The following is a 19,873-nucleotide window of genomic DNA, read 5'->3' on the forward strand; positions in this document are numbered from 1 at the left end:
CGTTTTGAGAGTGGAGCAGACACAGTCACAGCACTAATTCCACTTTAGAGGCCGCGGCTTCGCTCGGAGATGATTAGATGCGGCAGGAGAGTCCTGCCCAAGGAGGAAGGAACAATGATCAGAGGCTTTGACGTTTCAGCTGCAGGCTGCAGCTCGGACCATCAGAGCCGGTCAGTGGCAGCACTGCGGTGGCCTGCCTGGTTCAGCCAGGAGAGGGGAAGAGAGGAGGAGGAGGAGGAGGAAGCGGATAGGGTGGGAGGGGGGTGAGAGCCATTCAGCAACAAAGAATACACTTCCTACTTCACATGCTCGCTGTGACAGACTGCATTGTGCTGCGATGTCAGGCCGCATGTGATGTAACATTAGATCATTTCTTTGTAAAACTAAAGAGCAGTAGAATGACAGGAGCTCAAGTGGGAGTTTTTTCTCTCTTTCCTTTACAGCAACTGTCTCATTTTACAATGCTCTTAATTCGTACACACAGAGTGGACACCTGCTGCACACTGAGAAAAAAAGACACCGGCGTGCTTATATTACAGTAGGGACAGATGGAAGGATGCTTTACTGTCCCTCAGGAGACAAGTCGGCATTCAGTCCACACATGGAAACAACAGGGAACATTGATACAGGATTATGGAGAACACAGAACAGTAAATACGACAAACATGGGGGCACGTGCCAAATAGGGAGATGGGAAATGAAACCAAACTGGCACAAATGTGCTGGGACAATTTATGAGCAAAGAACGCAAACAGACATGGAAACTATGAGCTGATATTTATGACACGTGCTTGAGAGAAAAACCCTCTATTGATCTCACAGACTATGAGGCATTTTCAGGGATTTTAGCCCCAACCTACGTCAAAGTACAACATTTAAAACCTGCACACAATGTTTTTCTGCCTCAGTAGTAAATATTCGTGTTTTGGACATGTTGGAGTCTGAGCAGGAGCTCACACGTGAAAATAAGTGCTGCAACATGTGAGTGTGAAATCCAGCCTCCAACATCTGGCTCTTGTTACAAAGTCTGGGCGCCAATCAGGCAGCGGACACCTGCAGCTTCCCGCAGTACAAATCACAGCTTGTAGCTCGGAGACGTGCGAAGTCGCTCCCGCGACGCGGCAGCGGGAGGCCGCACACTGTCAGCTGCAGGATGATGAAGTCTTTGCAAATCTGGAGTGTTCTGGAGAATTTCCAAGCTATTGTTTGCGTTGTGGGTTGAAGGTGTTTCAGGCTGGGCGGCCTGCCTGAGTGTTACACGTCTGTATTATGTGCCCGTGCGGCCATTTGCACTCATATCAATAACAGCTTTTAAGTTTGATTCCCTTCAGATGATGGAGGTGGTTCCCAGCTGTTTGAAAATATCACCAAGCAGAGGACATTCTCACTGAAGTTTGAGTCTAAATTGAAACAACTTCCTGTTGCTGACTGTAGCCAATCACGTGACCAACATCATGTGACAAAGCAGCAAATCAAAATATTACAACTAACCATTACCCTGATGAACCAAAGTGCTGTGTTTGCACAGTTGTAATCATGTGTTTTGTCTGTATCAAAAGTGCTGCTATGTCAGCTGCCATTTTGGTGCCACTGTAAAAGACAGCATTCCGCCATTTTGGTGCCTGACACCTGAAGCCTGCCTCCATTTATTCTTCTTATTGCACTTTGCTGACATCAGATTCACCACTGTACTGTTAAAATACAGGACATCACACAGAATAAGCCCACATTTGAAACACACACACACACACACACACACACACACACACACACACACACACACACACACACACACACACAGTAGAAAGCACTACATAAGTAACAGCAACAAACATAAACTTAAAGAAAAAAACTTCACTGGCTGCACACAGCCAGGAGAGAATGAGTCCACTAAAAGAAGCTTAAAATCCCCAATAGAATGCAGGGTCCCATCACTTTAAAGCTTCCAAACGGAGCGTAAACGTCTGCCGTCTGACTCTTAAGGTGTCAGTGCACAGTGTACAGAGTAACCTGCGGTGCCACAGCGACACACCTTTGGCCGCCTTATCCAGATCATCAGTACGAGATCTGAGTGGAAATTTAATAAGCTCTGAGCACGTGCATGTTTCTGTCTCCATGTGTGGAGTAAACCATGTGTCCTCAAGTGATACCAGTTGGATGTTGGTGGTTGCACGTTTGGAAAATTAAAGAAACAAAAGATGTGTGGCTCTGGAGCTGGGAGGAAGTGATGTGAGCAGGCCTCAGTAGCTGCTCCTCGTCTCTGAACTAACTGACAGTCTGACTCTGGAAGACTTGGCAGTGTGACGCACAACCCAGATCAGATGTGACAGCGTTCTAGTCTTGGCCCCCGAAACCCCAGCACGAGCATCTGTCTCGTCCAGCGGCGCGGCTTTATTGTTGGTGACATATCCCGGTTTGTTTGTCCCTTCCTCTCTATGGTTTCCTGTTCAGGATCAGTGGCAGGCAGTGGGCGATGCAGGGTGGGCGGCTTTGCTGATACAGAGGAAAACGTGTCGGCTGGACCAGTTGACCTGCCGCGGCCTCTGAACCGCTTGCTGCCTTCCTGTGGCGTGGTGCGGTGCACAATCCTGCACCGTCAGTGTTCGAGAGTCTGCGGTTCTTCTCCTCTGATCACCACAGCAGCTGCTTGCTCTAATTAGTCCTGCCTCCCCTGTTCTTTGCTTGAATGTGCACAAATCAGTAAAAACAGCTGCTGTGGTGTGTGGTTGTAAAGAAGGAGCGTCACTTTGTCTGATTGAAGGCCAGGATCAGGAGCGGCAAACGGGGGGGGGCGAGACTCGAATCAGTTTCGGCCTTTAATTAAATATCACACACGGAGCTGTCAGTGAGGTCCACTCCTCGTATGATGGATGCTCCCTTTCCAGAGAATATCTCTTTTCACAAAAGAAGGGGGGTGAAATCATTATGTTAAGCAGACAAATACCAGGTTGTCAGAGCTCGTCAGAAGCTCCTGAAGACTGATGAATGTTTACATCTGTGTTGAGATGATATGAAATTGTTGTTTTTAGGAAACGCGACAGAAATTTGATGGAACTTCTTAGAAATACAGTTGACACATATTATCCACAATAACAGCCTGAGAGAAAAAAATTGAGAAAATATGTTGATTTATGGACAGTGTGTGGGTGAATCTTAATGCTATAGCATATATTGCATATATATATCGTGTATATATATATATTATGAAAGACAAGTTTCTACTAAAAAGCAGCTGCAGAGAGGAGGGACAATCAGAGGACTGTATGTTTTGTTTCTCGTGTCTTTAAACACTAAGAGGAAGAAGGGAATTAGCTTATTTGAATGTTTTGATGCCACTGAATGGAGAGTGATCCTGTCACGCTTCCCTGGGTGCAATGTTTGCTTCTCTACTGCTCAGAGACAAAGTTGTGATTCTCATTTCAGCTTCATCCTGGTTTTGTCTTTTGCCCGATATGGTTTTGTTCCTGATACATTTCTCCTGAAATTCACTGGAAGAAACAGATTAGACAGAGCCATCGTATAGATGCAGAAGGAGATGGTCCAATTTGTCTTCTCTGGCCAATAACCCATAGACATCAGATAACAGTTACTAGCTGGGTAAAGAAGTTCTGTTCAGGACCTCTGCAGATCTATGCTTAACAATCACATTTTCACTGAAAATACTTGGTTTCATGCTCCAGAAGCTCCTGCTGTAACTTCTCCTGTCCCCTGTGGACTCTGAAGGTCCTCTCAACGCCCCTCAGGCCGAGCGGATAACAAGTCACTTTTCATAAGGGATCTCGAGGAGGAGAGATTACCCCATCCCACGAGCCAGGCAGCTGACGAGGGATGATTTACGAGGTCTGTGCAGCAGCTAGCAGAAGGAGAGAGCCCTGCTTATCCATCGCCGGGGTTTGGGGAGGCGAGCTCGAACTGCAGGAACCCAATCTGTTGAGGCTGGCAAAGCAAATGAACAGCTGCGGCCTTTTCTTGCCCCCCCCCACTAAATAAGATAAACTAACCCAGTTAGGGAACAACGCAAAAGGCTTCCCGCACTGTCTCAATGAAGGCTTAGCCAGGCCATTTAGCTCCACCACCTGCACACACACACACACACACACACAGGCTCGGGCAGGGAGCAGCAGAGCAAATTCATCTTTCCAGGCTCATTCAGCGGAGTGAATGCACATGTAGCAGAGGTTTTTGACCCTGCCAGTGCATTAACATACTCTGCTAGAAACATTAATGTTCCTGCAACATTCACTGTGACAAACAAGGACGTGTGGAGGCAGACAGACGGAAACTGGCCAGACGATGAACAGGTTGTGCTGATTCAAAATATCTCTTAATGTATTCGCAGCAAAAAGGACGATCGTGACAGATGCCTCTGAAATTTTGAGACACATTTGATTTGCCACATTAGGATTCAGAATATTTGTCTGCAAGGATGGATAATGTCCACTCCTAAGTGTTCAGGCTTAACTCTGTCAGCTCAGATGGCCATGCAATGTGTGTATTGCTTTTAAACTGATTGATGGGCCCTATTTTCAAACTATCAATAGTTCCTGCTCAATACATCAATGGTCCTGCTCCTCAAATTGAAGCGTCGTGTTGTTCTGCCAATCCGAGCAACATGTTTTCATCGCTTTTGCTTGCGCTTTCATAAATCTGATTTATAGATCCCTCTTTTCACAGAGGCTTTTCATGATTACGGAGCCGAATAACAATACAAGTTCCAGAGCAGTGGATGAGGACAGGACACATAATCAATTATTCAAATGTTTCTTTTAAATACCTCCTGGAAGATCAGGGGAGAGTGTTTCAGGGGAAGGAGGGAGGACATGTTGAAGGCCAGGTGGGGAAAGCAGTGCAGCATCAATAGAAGAAGTGGGATTTCAATATAGAATGATTTTACCTTCAGGAAGGTTTTGAGCAAGACTCGTCCTTCTAACCAATCAGAGCAGGCCAGATCCTGTCCATCAATAGCCACCAGAAAGGGAATGTTGGGCTTTGACACATGCCGTGTCAGCTCTGGATGTGATAACAAATCGGAATTGCAGAAGCAGAGAAAGAGGACAGGTGTCCGTCCAGGCGATAGCTGGTCTTTTGATGTGATCTACAGCTGGTTTTGTCTTTTGACCCATAGTCATAAAGTTTGAGCTGCTGAGAAAAGCAGACTTAAATTTACTACGAGGAAACATTTGCAGCCGTTTTTGTGGTTTTGTTATTGTTTCCACGCACGTGTGCGATTTAAAGGAAAAAAGTGAGCTACGTGGCCCAAAAGTACAAAAATATTTTGAAAATGTGAAACCCGCTTCAGAAAACTGGGTTTAAAATTCTTTAAAACCTTTCCAGTTGTGATTATACGTTTTAACCCAACTGGTGCTGTGCTCATGACTCCATTGGATCAATTTCCTATCGTTATTATTTTTTAAATTTATTCCTGCAGATAAACAGATGTGAGCTGCTGTCATGTGGCCACATGCACAGACCCCGATTGGCTCTGGCAGAAATGCTTTAATGAATTTTGCAAGTTGCAGCTTTACGCCTGCACGTTTGCCAGCCAGAGATTTTTAATTAAAAGCATCGGCCTAATTACTGGTGTGAGATACTGAGGCTGTGAACATGCGACACACAGCCACAGTAGCATTTAGAGGTTACAAAGTGGGATTATATTCACGTTGTCTGGCACTTCTGCTCCTGGATTATAATGCTGGTGGATGAGAATGTTTAATAGTCCAACAGCTGCGGTGCTGGATCTTTTCTTCAACATGTTGTGTCCAAGGTAGAACGAGTTGTGTCTATAACTGGTGTTTATGTGTGACATATAGGAAATCTCAGCAGATGCACAGATGATTTTCTGGCATCCCGACAGAAGGAAGAGGAGCGCGGAATCTCACATGTTGTGTGAAAGCTTGTGGGTTTGTCAGTGAAAAGGCTGAGAGCAGAGTTCAGCTTCAGGCAGCTTCTGCAGCTCTCAGTCTGTCTGCTGCTGGTGATGCCTGACAGTGTGCCACCATATTTTGTCTTCACATGGAGGGAATTCATACAGAGGGAACAGGCTGCTGCAGTGTTCCATGGTTCCTGTTTGCAGCAGGTCACAGAGGTGAAACCCGAATCACTTGGGTGTTTAATTAGGATAAAACCTGCATCTGTACTCATCACCGGGGTGATGCTTTGTTCGGACTCAGGACTAATGTTGTCCAAATGCTGTAGTGTTATAAATGTTGTTGTACATTTTAAACCTCTCCTGGCTCTGGCCAAACCTTTTGAGTGGAACTTTTGCTCTTTGAATACCCGATTGTGTAGATTTTGTTTGTTTGCTTCTGTCCAACAAAGTCGTCCTTGTTAGCAGTTCTCGACACATTTGTTTGATTTAGGTCTGTCTGGGATAATTTGACATTTGTTTCTAGACGTTTAGCATCTGATTTGCTGTTTCTTTAGTGATGTTGTGGTGGACGTTTTGTGTCTATCTTTGGATGTATTTTGGGGGGTTTTAGTAACTGGATGTCTGTGAGCTATTTTGCTGTTTTTGGATAGTTTTAGATTATTGTGGTAATTTTATGTGTTTTAACTAAGCTGAACTTCAGCCCAAGAGGTCAGACCAGTAGACCCATTCGATAATCCATCTGTGTGTTTTTTGTGAGTGTTGTGTATGAACACTAGAGGTGCAGGTCTGGGTACCATGGATCAATTAAACATCAGACTTTAAAGGAGCCAGTATGAACACTAAAAGACGCTTTGGTGCCGTAATCGATCCTCTTGTTTAAAACAACGTGTGGACGACATCCACAGTCTTAGTTTGGATGTGTATCTAAAGTTAATGTGAGGCTTCAGCAGTCGAGTTAATCACAACAAGTTAGTGCTTTCAGTGTGAAATTCCACCTTTAATTCTGTGTTGAACGAAAAGTAACAAAAGCATGAAATTCTAAACTTAAACGCTGCAACTTTGGAATATATCCACTTAATTTGGAGCTTTAAGCCACAACTTGAATTCAGAAACACATTTAAATACATTTTCTGCACAGATGGCCAGTGGTGTTTGGCCTGCGTCACTTAGAAAAGAAGCATCTCTTCTTCTCTTAAAGACCTGTGTTAACAGTAGGACTGGTCATAGCAAGAAAAACTTATTTCAGCCTTCATACCTGACTGTTGTTTAGGAAACATTTATTAACATTGAAACATGTTTGATTAATCTTGTAGTTTTGTCCCTAAACTTGACCAAACGTTAATGGTTTAATCTGGGTTTGGTCATCTGCAGTTTGCACGTTGTGCCATCAGAGGAGAAATGTTGTTTTTCTAAAGGATAAAAGTAATAGGGTCACACATTATTGGTCATTTGAACGAATTGTTTGAGTTGTTGCTCTTGGTCTTATATTAGTCTCTACAGAATGCAGTAGTTCAAGTGAAGTATTTCTTATTGAAATACTTTGGATTTTTGCAGGACATCTGCTTACAGCAACCAGTCTTCTAAACTAAATGCCCAGAGGCCTAAATGTCTGTGTGTCTAAATACTACATGATTGTGTCATGTTATCCAACTGTGAGAAGTCTCTGTTGCTTTTATGCTGCTGGTACACCGACATTATGGCAAAAAAGCGCAGTTCATTTAACAGAAATTAATGCTGGCAGTCCTGTACTTAAACAGCCATCTAGCCCAGCAGTACGGTGGCCCCAAGAGGTCAAAGCACTGCAATTTGAAAAAAAAAAAACACATGCAAATAGACAAAAACAGCTTCATCAATTTGACAACACAGGCGCAGCATTAAGAAAAGCGCCGCACAAAGCAGCAACACAACAGAAAAGGCTCCGGGAGCAACTGAAAATGCATTTACAAATGTAAATGTCCGTGACATTGCTATGACTATCACACATTGCTATGACAGTGGTCCACAATGGTTCCGGTAGATTTGTAAATGTAAATTTGTAGTTGCTCCCGGGGCCATGTCCGTTGTCTTGTGGCTTTTTGCAGTGGCTTTTGTCATTAGGTTGTGTGGCTTTTGCAGCATGTTTCTTGCTGTGCCTGTGTTGTCAAGTTGATGTTGTTTTTGTATATTTGCTTGTGTTTTATCTATTTGCATGTGTTTTCTCAAATTGCAGTGCTTCGAGCTCTCAGCTCCCACCGTACACCAGGCCAAGCCAGTGACAACGGTACCTGTACCAGCTAAGGAGGAACACTGTACTGTAATGTGGCTTCAACATTCATGGCCAAGGATCTTTGTTGTATATCTACAACATCCAGTAATAATCATTTTTAAAAATCATGTGCAGAGGTGAAATGTTTTTCACATAAATGCACTGACATTTCCACAAAATCAATAAATGACATCACAAATTCCCAAGCAGCTTTTATACTATGCACTGTTTTCATGAGAACTCTCATTAGATGCTAATCAAAATCAATTAAGCCACATTACAGAACACAAAAATGTTCACAATTATGGCTATTTAGAGCTGCGAGGAAGTAGAATTGACAAACCAGTGTTATCTAAAATGTATTAATATAAAAACTCATTATCATGGCTTTTTGCTGATTAGAATTCCTGTCTGGGTGGGGAGATTTCCAGGTCACCACCTCTCGTTGGGAGGACAACTTGCACTCTGTGTGTGTAATAGTACTCCATTGGTGAGCTACTACTACTTCTTTATTTCCCTTGTGGTTTAACCTACCAGTCATTTGCCATATGAGAAGCTTGGAAGATAAATGACACCTCTTGTATTACCACTGATTAAGCCCTTAATAGGAATTGATTTTTCTGCATGAGGGTGTTGAAAGGAAGAAGTCCAGTAAGTATAACTGCACTGAGTGCATTGTGCCGAAACTGTCCGTTTCCGTCCATTAAAATGGCACCGGAGTGATCAGCGGCGTGATTGAAGCCAGATTCGTTCTTTAAATTTGCTCTCGAAACGTTTCACGTGGAGTGAAGCCACACTCTGTCAGGCTGTGGAGTACAACAGCACTTCTGAATGGCAGTCTTGATTTCTCCTCAGCATTGTGTGTACTCTGTAGTAAAGATGACTGACAACCTCTTCATGTGTTTTTTTTTTTTTTCTTTTCCACATGGCTGAGCTGAGTGTCTTTCCCAACAGCACAGCAAACTTGTCTCGCAGTGTAACCTGTTGGAACTGTAAATTATCCATAATGATGTTCACACTCTCTTTGAAATCCTCACTCTTCTTGGGTCAGCAAATCCCGTCTGTGGACTGCGACAGAAATCGCAGCAGAGAACCCGGAGAACTGCTGCTGTCCTTGGTGCTGAAAGGGAGGCAGCCGTGTCATGCAGTTTAATAAATAGATGTGTCTCTGTCCATGGTCCTGGAAGCAGGAGACGGACAAAACAATATGTGTTTTATTTAATAAGAAGATAGCAACATTTTAGTGACAGGCTTTTTATTGAGCTTTCTAATACTTTTCCACATCATCTGAATTAGACTGAAGTGCTTTAGATTGATTTATCTTCTTTCATTGTGTTACACAATAACTCGACTGAAAGCAGAACCATTTACAGCCACATGATGATGAATCAATGAGCAACAAAGAGATTGTAGTCCTGACCGAAAAGCAGTAGGTGGAAGCGTACGCCTCCTCATTTTACAGTACAACATTTGTAAAACGTAGGAACAATGTACACGGTCCAGACATGAAGAGGAGTTAGTTATGTTCAGTACTCTGGTCAGACAGATACTGTTACTAGTACTAATATGGTGCTGCATTTAAGAGGTACTTTACTACCTCCATTTCGTGATCATTTATATTCCAACAATTTATACTAATGTACATTTCACACTGTGCATGTATTTCATATCCAGTGTTACTAGTTACTAAATATTCACGATTTTAAACATGAATGTTTGGCCAGTTTATACAGAAGCTCAATAGTGTTGCAAGAGATCTCAAATAACGACTGTGTTCTGCTGTGTGTGATGTGTATGGCTTTTAAGTGCTGTTGCTTATTGTTTTACAGTATTTGGTGGAGCTGCCCTTTGAGGCAAAGTGAAAGTTGTATTGTATCATATGAAATATGAACATCTTGTTAACAATCTTATGCATCCTGTGCTCACATGTTTAGTTTAGTTTTGTTTGGATAAAAGGTGGTTTGAATGTGCAGTTTGGCAGCGCTGCTCCACTGACCTACTGTGGCAGGAGCACTGACTTACAGTACTGTGGAGACACTTTTCGGACTCCAACTTAGCAAGAGAAAGCCAGCATGGTCCTCACAAGATGGCGGCTGCATCCCCAGTTAAAATAGTGTGACGTCAGCTTTATGTTTTCCGTATAAAGAATTCAAAATAACCACCCTAAAATGCTGCTGGTATACACTTGGTTGTAAGAGAATAAAATAGTTCCTCCTCTGTCTTCTAGGTTCTTTTCAGAATTCTTAATGATGCGTCCGTACTTTCATCTCAACATTTAAAGTGTAGAACTTTTACTTGAACTCTAACTATTTTTTTTTTTACTTAAAGATATTAACACTTATTCCACCACTGCTAAACATACATATGTATAAGGAGTTTTTTGGATCACACATATCAGACATTTTCTCACTCTTGTAGTAGCTATGTGAGAAGATTTGGTTTTATTTAGCACAATAGAAGTGAATAGCATTTCACGTGTGATGATAATAACATTGGAGGTAAAATTTTTATATAATCCACCATAACATGTTCCTACAGAGTCAACTTGAAGAATGTTTTGTATAAACTGCCCTTATCTGATGATTTATTGCTCCCAAAATGTCTAACATTTATCTCTGTTTTTGGGTGAAAAAAAAGATTCAGACCACAGTGGGTCAAAAACAGGAACAACACCAAACATGTTTGCACAGAATAGACAAAAAATATTATAGCAAATGTGTGTTATAAATAAAATCTGCTATTTGTTTTTGAAGAAAAGAAAAAAGATGACATTTCAGTTTGCAGCAGGTGTTTATAATAAAATCTGACAACATTGTCACCCAGTGAGAGTCACAGCCTCCATAAATCGTTCCTGAGATTAATAGGTCCAGTAAGATGACAGCATTTGTGGTCACAGATCACAGAGGCCACTAAATCCCCAAATAAACCAGCTGCTTTCTCTGATTTTCCAGCTAGCTGGAGCTTTGGAACGAAAAAAAAAAAAAGTGGAGTGCCGGTTGATTACCTGCCAGAAGTAGAGGATGAGGCCCGATAAACCATGCAGCAACAATACATTGTTTCAGATAAAGTGCACTTGGCTGCTGCCTGGTGTGAAGTTGCCACCCTGTATGTGGCATAGCAATGTTTGCAAATATGCTTGAAACGCCACAGACTCCAAATCGCACGTTTGCTTTTCAAATTTAACAAGAATTCCCAGGTTCTGTGGCATTTATTAGCTCTTCAGTACAGTGGGAAATTCAATCATCTGACCGTAAAGATTTCAGCGTGAGTGTGTAGAAAGAGGACATGTTTTTAATAAAGGGCAAGTAATGCATTGTGGCAGTTCTTATGTAGCTGTTTATCTTTGTGTGTGTGTTCCTGAAAGCAAAAAAATAAATAAATAAATAAATAAATAAATAAATATATATATATATATATATATATATATATATATATATATATATATATATATAAAATTGATCTTGAAATGTATTTATGTATGTGCATGTTTGATGGATTACACAGCCGGGAGGAAATTTGTTATCACAATCTGCTCATGTTCAGAAACAGTAGCCATATGGTCATATACTGTACTACACCGTGCACGCTCAAGCCCTTTGCCGCTCCCTCGAATTCACAGACAAACATGGACACATGCTCACGGGAGGGTAATAAGTTATGTACAGCAGGACGTAATGTGCTTGCTTTTAGCTGAATTCTGCTTTTTTCAACTGTAACAACAGCAGATCTGTTACGTGAAGGTTTTAATTAGTAATTGAAGAACTGCAAATGTCAGGTGTTGGGTGTAAATTCAGTTTATAACTTATATATCTGAGTGCATTTAGGGCAGACTAGCTGTTGTGCTGTGCAAAGACAGCATTAAAACAGCATTAAATTACTAAATTAAACTGACACCTGTAGTAGTGTGAAGATGGATTAACAACTGAGCAATGCCAGTTTTCCACTTCTTCAAAGTCTCTTGTCATTCGAATGGGAAAAACATGTTCTCATTTACTCCGAATGGTCTGGTGAAGGTTTAAGTATCAGTCTCTAAGTTTCCTGCCTTATCTCAGCATAGAGGTTAATCTAGTTATCCGGTGCTCCTCATGGCATTTAAAGTGTTTTAAAACTTCACTGGATCGTCCACATAACTCGCTTGGAGACAGATACTGCAAAACGTGGACAAATAACACCATCTGCTTGGATAGAGGGAAGTGAGAAGGTGTGTAATTCTGGTAATTGTGGGGAACTAATGCTTTACTTTATGCACTTTTCTCAAGACAGACAGCAGGACAGAGACTCTGAGGAGCATAAAATTCACTGAGGGTTGATCCTGAGCTTACAGAGGCACCCATGGGCCAATGCCCTTCACCCTCAGCTCCCATTATTAATTAAACTTGTTGATGTTTGAGGCATCCTGCGGAGAAATAGAAACCTCACTTCAGTACCTTCACCATGTCTCTGATGGGAGCAACACCATTTGTTCAGAATTTAAAAAGCACCTGATTGGCTGCAATTTCAGAAGGGGACGATTGACCGATCAAGCTCTGCAGCTAAACAGCATCCCCTCGCCATCGAGCCCTTCAGCGCTGAGTGGACTTCATTTGGATACTCGGCGAGCGGAATGAGCACAAGCAGACTGGCAAATTGAATTCTCATTCGTTGGCAAGGTTTTCTTAATTGTGCATGACAAATTGTCCGAACTGAATCGAGAAAGTTCCATTCATCAAACCGTGAGCTTGTCTCCCTCTCTGTGCCTCCATGTGTCTTCAAATCCGTAGCTGTTCATCCATCTGTCACTACACACATCCAGGATTTCCCAGTTGCACTAAAATCGGGCATAAACCTGCTAAAAATGCTACAAAAAAAACAATCAAGGACATTTTCATCTAAGTTTAATGTCTGTTTTGCCTCTAAGCACCGATTCTCCCTGTAGCCAGCTCATGAAAATTAAATACATGCATCATTTCAAGTATGCGACTCATGAGCATTGTTTCATAAAAAGCAAGCGCCATTTCTCTTTGGTCTATTCTGTTTGCTGTTTGTTGTTTCAAGAGCCACACAGAAGTTAAGACTCCACAAGGTCCAGTGGCAGCTGTTGTCGAGCATATTTCATGATTTTCACAGCAGATGGAGTCTGTACAGGTGTCATTAAATTTTCTTCAAATTCAACATTTAAAGCGCCTATGTTTTATTAAAAGCTGAGGTTCAAAGTTCACTCTTATGAAATTTGACTACATGGTCCATTTTGCAGCTGATCTCTGCTTTCACTGGCAACACGTGACCTTCATTAGCAGATAAAAAGCAGCGCCATTACTGGTTGGTTTGGAATAAACAAATGAAAAACTGCACCATTTAAACTTACATTCAGATAAGCAACTAGATTTGCCTCTCAGTCGTGTGCCTCCACAAATCAGTCAAGTTGAGGTTTACAAGCTTCTCTGTCAGGACCCGTATTCTAATCAGTACCATGGGTGCTAGCAGACATTTGTACCAGATGTAACAAGATTCCCTGGTGGCATTTCTCAGAGATATAGTGTTGGTAAGGACAGGACAGACATGAGATTAGACTGACCATGACCTTTGAACTTTGTCGACTGAGTTGATACTGAGATATTATGTTCACAAGCATGAGTCACCCCTCAAAACATACTTAATACTACAAGTACGTCCATCCATCCAATATCTGTAACTGATTATCCTGTGTCCCATCCTGGACAGGTCGCCAGTCTATCTCAGAGTGAACGCAGAGAGACATACACAGACAGACAACTATTCACATTCACACTGACTGGCAATTTGGCCTCACTAATGAACCTAACACACATGTCTTTGGACTGTGGAGGGAAACTGGAGTATCTGGAGGAAGGAACAAACCCCACCACAGAAATGCCACGGCCAGCCAGGGATGCAAACCTGCAACCCCCTAGCTGTGAGACAGCAGCGCATCATCTGACGTGGTTTTAAGTCAGATGATTCTGACATTTTGTGTGTGTTCTCAATGAAGTCTACAAACAACAAAACATGCTGATTTTATCACAAACCAACCCACAGAAGATCAACCCAAAGCTTTTAGGACCCAGTTTGATTACTGCTTTAAATGGAGCAAATACCAAATGAGGCTGTGAGCGTACTGGCAACATTAGTGAACATCCTTCCACCCCAGATCCACCCCAGATCTGGATAAGGGACAGCTGAACTGAGAAGGAAGGGTGGGGCTGGAAAAGGTCTGAGGTTTTGTGAGTAATGAGGAGGTTGTTGTGGGCAAGAGAGATTTAGAAATGTTAGATCACAAGAATTGGTGTAAATTCTGGACCTAAACTTTACCCTAACCACTTTTTAACATGTCTAACATGACCCCAACTTTACCTTAACCTCACCTTTACCTCTGCCTGCTCCCAGAGATTAAAAGTACCAAAGTACGTTCACTAGTACTTTGCTGGAGATTTTCCATTATTTTTTTAATGTTACACCAAATACATTTTTAAATTTGTATTCCCCAACATTAATTAGTTGCTTTCCAAATGCAGAATCCTAACACAAATTATAATCAGCCAAATGATGATGGATTGTTATGGATTACCTGCCTGTTAATAAAAAAATATTTTACTGGTGTGTAACTTTCTACATTTGCTTTTTCAATGCTAATTACTAACAGTTAGTGAATAAAAAAAATAATTAATTGTGATGATTGTTTACATTGAATAGTCATTTTCTCTCACTGAATCTTTACAAGAATGAAACTGAACACAAATGAACTTTATTTATGAGGCACATGGGAAAGAAGTGAAGTTCAGTGTTTAAATACTTTGTTTTTATCTATAACTCAAAGAAAAAAATTTCTCTGTGTGCTTTTGTACTTAAAATACATTTTAGAGCACACAATTACCCAGTACATCAACTTAGGTAAAGAATTTGAAGTGGTACTTCTACTTGTAGTGGAATACTGGTTTAGGAAAGCACTTACACTTTTACTTTTGTTTGTGTATTTCTACAAAATCCACTTTCACCCAAGGCTTGGTGAACTAACAGTCTCTGTTTGGGATAAACTGTTTGAGTTTTCTGAGAAATCGCACCACAGTGTGCTGCACCACAGAGAAGATATTGCATCCAGATATTGAATCTGTATGTAATGAAGGCATGGATGAGGGCTTTGAGGGCAGAAAAGGAGAAGGATGGGTTGAGTCAGCTGTAAGATGAAGGACAAAAAAGAAAGGTTTTTGGTGATGAGGCTGCTGTGAAGAATAAAGGGTGATTGTTGATATCCAATGCATTAGGATTTAATAATAAAATTATTGGTAAGATTCTATAATTATCTTTAATTATCTATAAGAGTCTATAATTATCTAGATGAATCTTTTTGTATTCGTTAATTGGAAAAGAAAAACAAAGTTGATTGACATAACGAATCGGAATCAGATGGCGGCTGCTGATTGGCGGTTTCCTGACCACGTGATCATTGAAGCGCAATTAGAAAAACGCACCTGGTTTTCTGATGATCTTCTTGCTCAACCCGTGACACGGAGCTGGATGAATAATCGTGATAAATTATATAAAATAAATGCGCGTTTTGCCTTGTGTTGAAGATGGGAAAGTAACCCTTTAAATGGATGAAGGGCCACGGTAATGTTTCAAGGGGAAATGAAGCAAACACGGAAGACCTGAGGACACCAACACAAGCGTTCGGAGAAAGCTCGAGCGGGGCCAGAAAGGGGGTTAGCTTACAGGCAACGTGGTTGGTATTAGCTTGTAAATTATGAGTAAATGGTCGTGAACAGCTCAAACATTTCAATGTGTGAATGCGTTTGGAGTTTAAGAAGAACTAACGTGTTCACCTTTGTGTCTGACTGTCTTTATCCATTTTCAGCAGCGTTAGAGTTCGAGCTTTCATTTCCTCTAGAACATTCTTTAGGCGCCTGTTGTAGTTTAGCCGAATCTAGGCTTCTCCTCGAAGGTCACTACTGGAAAAAACTGGATTTTTTTTTTTTTTTTTTAAGAAAAAGAATTATATTCAATTTGGGCATTTTAAGGGCAAAGTATTATCCATCATGTCTTAAAATATGTAAAGTTTCACAAAATAACATTAACCAGCCCCTGTGGACTGACTGAGGACCTTGTGACAGTTTTTTGGGGGGATTTCTAGAGTCTAAATCAATACAAAAGTAACTGCATAGCATTTTCAATATTTTGTCGACACTACAAAACCATAATGTGATATGAAGCGTTCCTCTATAAGCACCATGTTCCTTGGAGTAGGTAAATGAGTCTCTGTAGCCGCTGATTGATGGAAAATGTTTTGGTCTGTGTTCTTGAAGTGGCCCCTGGCTTTTGGGAAGTGTTAGGAGAATGTTCCTTGTGTAATTTAACATGGTCCAATTTTAATCTCTGTGCTCTGTGAGGGTACCTGGGCATAAGATGAGGAAGGGCTTTAGTACAGTGATGATGTTGCTATGGAGATTGTTGCTCTTTTTAAAACTCAGCAGGCACCTAAAACTGACAAGATTGGATTTTTCTGTGTAAATCCATCACTTTGATTTCTTGCCATCTGTCATTTTTATGTCTATTTTATTTCTTCTACTACTTCTTCCCCAGACTATAATCTCTTCATTACCTGTACTATAAATATTCCTCATCCTAAATGATGTTCATTAACAACACAAATGCTTTTGCTGCAATAACTTCTGTGGAATGATAACTTCTTAGTTTCAAAGGAGACAAAGTTCCTCTGTAAATTTTTACATTTCCCAAGTTGGAACTGCTAAGTTATATGTTCAACATTACTAACATTTAACAAAATGTTTTCCATTAGACTAGTTGGTTGTGGGATAATTGTTTCTGCTGAACTTGAGTTCCTGTGGAGACTGGAGTTCACTTCTTGTGCTATGCTGGCTGTCCCACTAATCCCTTTGCTTTCCCTGTTTTCACCTGTCCAGGTGCAATATTTGAAGAGAACGCCGTGCGGGATGATGAGGTGTTCCAGCTTGCTGTATCTGACCTCAGTCTAAGCGACGACGTCCTGCAGAGTGAGAAGATCACACACTCTATTAAACTCATTGAGCCCAACAACCCTTTCCAGGCTGTGCAGGAAGGTAAGAATTTTGCAAGACGCATGTTTGCACTGTGTGCCTCAGATGCTTTCAGGTTCAGTCGGATGGAGATTTGTTGGTGCAGCACGGTATGTCTGTGTATGTGTTTGTCTTACTGCCGTGCTTTGGATTGTTAAACTTTAGCTCGTTCTGTCTTTTGGTGAAGTATCCTCACGGCTAATGACCCAGGTATCAACCTCCTAAACGCTGTTTAAATCACTGGAGCTGCCTGCCCCTGTTTCTGTTCTCTGAGGAGGCTGCTAGACTCTGATGCTGCACAGCAGAGCCTCTACTTTGCTTTGTTCTTCCTCCGAGGCTGATTCTATCCATCTCGGACATTCTCGACTGTACACGCTTCCCTCTTTCCCTCCCTCTCTCCTCTGCTCAGAACATGCTAGGGCCAAGCACTGAGCTTGGCTGCATGGGTGTAACTTTCTATAGCATAGCCAACAAGGAGGCTCACAGGCTTTAAAGCTTGATAATATAAAGAACCCCGTATCTGAAAGCCTTCATCATAGTTGTTTCCAGAAAAGGCTGATGAAGACTACGCTGCATGTTGCTGATACAAGTGATTGTTGTGTTGAAGTTAACGAAGATGATTGTGTTGAGATGATTGTGGTGATGATGGATAAAACTGATACTGATGATGTTGCTGATTAATGATAAGATGATGCTGACGATGTGATTGTTGAAATTGAAGATCCCCATGGTGATTGGTTTGATAAACAGTGATGTTTGCAATGCTGATAAAGTATTTTAATGTCTGTTGTGATAATGTTGGATGGTAAAGTGTGATGACAAAGGCTATAATTTTGAGGAGTTTTTTTTTTTTTTGGTTCCTAATGGAGACTGTTGTTAATGAAGGTTGTGATGCAGTTGTTTCTGCCAGTGGGGGGTGGAGGGGATGGCCTATTAAAACTAGGGAAAACTATATTGCTGTTTCTTTTTAATAGAATTACTGACTTCATTTAACAATATCAATGTCTCAAACTCACAATTGCATCAACTTAAATCTTAGCTACAGCCAACAGAATATATTTATATTTTTCTTATATTTTAAAAGCCTAAATATCTCAACATGATGCAGAGTTTTTCTGCCAGTAGCAGCCAAAGCTATGAACGCTACCATGTACAGCAGTCATTGTTGTCTTTGAACAACCCTGAGCAAACCTGTTTTAAAGCTGGAGACCTGAGTATATCAAGGAGACAGCTCAGAGTTGTTAGAAATAAGATCAGATAGATGCTGAGATGATGACATGATCGTTATAAGATGGGTTCATGTTTAGGGACCCACATCCAAACAAAACTAAATGTTTTGCAATTTGTACAAGGACTTGGAGTCACGGTCAATTTACTGATGGATCAGAAACAAAACTTGCTGAGAACATCAATCCTGCTACTTCAGACTGTAAAATTCTTAATTTAAAATTAAATGTTATGTACTGCTTTTATTCAAAGCACTTTACATACAATTAGCACTGCTTCATATTCACCCATTCACACACACTCACTGACAGCAGCTGCTGTGCAAGGTGCTCGCCTGACTCACCAGGCCATCCACCATTGAGTGTCTTGCACAAGGACACATCAGCGTGTAGACACGAGGAACTGTGTGCTTGCTTGACTACAGGCTGAGCTACAGCTGAACCATTGTTATTGGAATTTAAGAGATTTTTAAAAAGTTCTGTGTCTTTATGTAAGGAAACTCAGTTTTAGTTACTCTACAATGTTTTGTTGTGGAAATGAAAGCAGAAACTGAATTCTCTCTGCTTCTAATTTCCTTTTTGGTTTACATCTGGACTTGGTGCGTATCACTGTCTCTTTGGTTGACATGCTGCTGTAGCTGTGTCACATTTTAGAGGGAATATCTGCAGACTTACTGTATTTCAAAGTGGCAGAGGTGTATTTCTAATTGGTACAAATTTGACATGACGACAATGTTTTGGCTCTTGGTGCTGTTGGAGGCAGATCACACCTGCAACAGTGATGACTTGGGGAAACAATAGCATGTTTACTTTTGACACTTTTCTCATGGATTAAAATGGGGAAGAAAGCCGCAGAGCGTGCCGGCCTCATTGAGTCCCTCATTAGGAGCACTATTTGAAGTGTATGTCGGAGATCACATTGATTAAAGTCAGGCTGAGAGAAAATGGTAAAGCACGCATGACGGCTTTGGTTTTTTTTTTTTTTTCGCTAGCAGAGCCAAGTGACTGCAAATGTGTGTGGGGGGGAAAAAAATGGTTGTTTGCTCTTGACTTTGCTTTTCTTCTCAAATACTTGAAATCTGCCATGTGTAAGCTGATTACAGTTTTGGTTAGATTAGCAAATTGCCACAAAATGGCATCAAGCATGTTGTTGTTTATTTTTTTTTTTTCTCCACGCAGTTTACTGACAGATGCATGTACACTTAACTCTTATTGAAGTGTTTTTTATTACACTCACCCCCTTATTACCCCCCTTCAGAAGATACAAACTCTCAAAACCATTACTAGTACTTCCTCTGCTGTAACTAATGAAATGGTGGCTATAGGAGCTGATAAAATTACTAGGTTTGTCTCCTAGATTAGTACCAGTATGTACTCTTGATTACTTGCTGATACAGAGTACTGATAAAAGTACTCAACTGCTTTGCTTCTAGTATGACTTGCTCAATGGTAAAATCCTCATGAAACTTCACAGCCACTTCTATGCCAA

General features: G+C 41.2%; 1 protein-coding gene across 4 annotated transcripts in view; it reads left to right on the forward strand.

The window, feature by feature from the left end:
- Positions 1–19,873, forward strand: part of grid1b (glutamate receptor, ionotropic, delta 1b) — a 441,163-nt gene that overhangs the window by 2,758 nt on the left and 418,532 nt on the right. For all 4 annotated transcript variants that reach the window (XM_067488822.1, XM_067488819.1, XM_067488820.1 and 1 more), the window contains exon 2: positions 17,027–17,182. In XM_067488822.1, the coding sequence (XP_067344923.1) occupies positions 17,027–17,182 (156 nt within the window). The remainder of the gene's footprint in view (positions 1–17,026; positions 17,183–19,873) is intronic.

Source organism: Channa argus, chromosome 20, assembly GCF_033026475.1.
Source record: "Channa argus isolate prfri chromosome 20, Channa argus male v1.0, whole genome shotgun sequence".
Classification (NCBI taxonomy): Eukaryota; Metazoa; Chordata; class Actinopteri; order Anabantiformes; family Channidae; genus Channa; species Channa argus.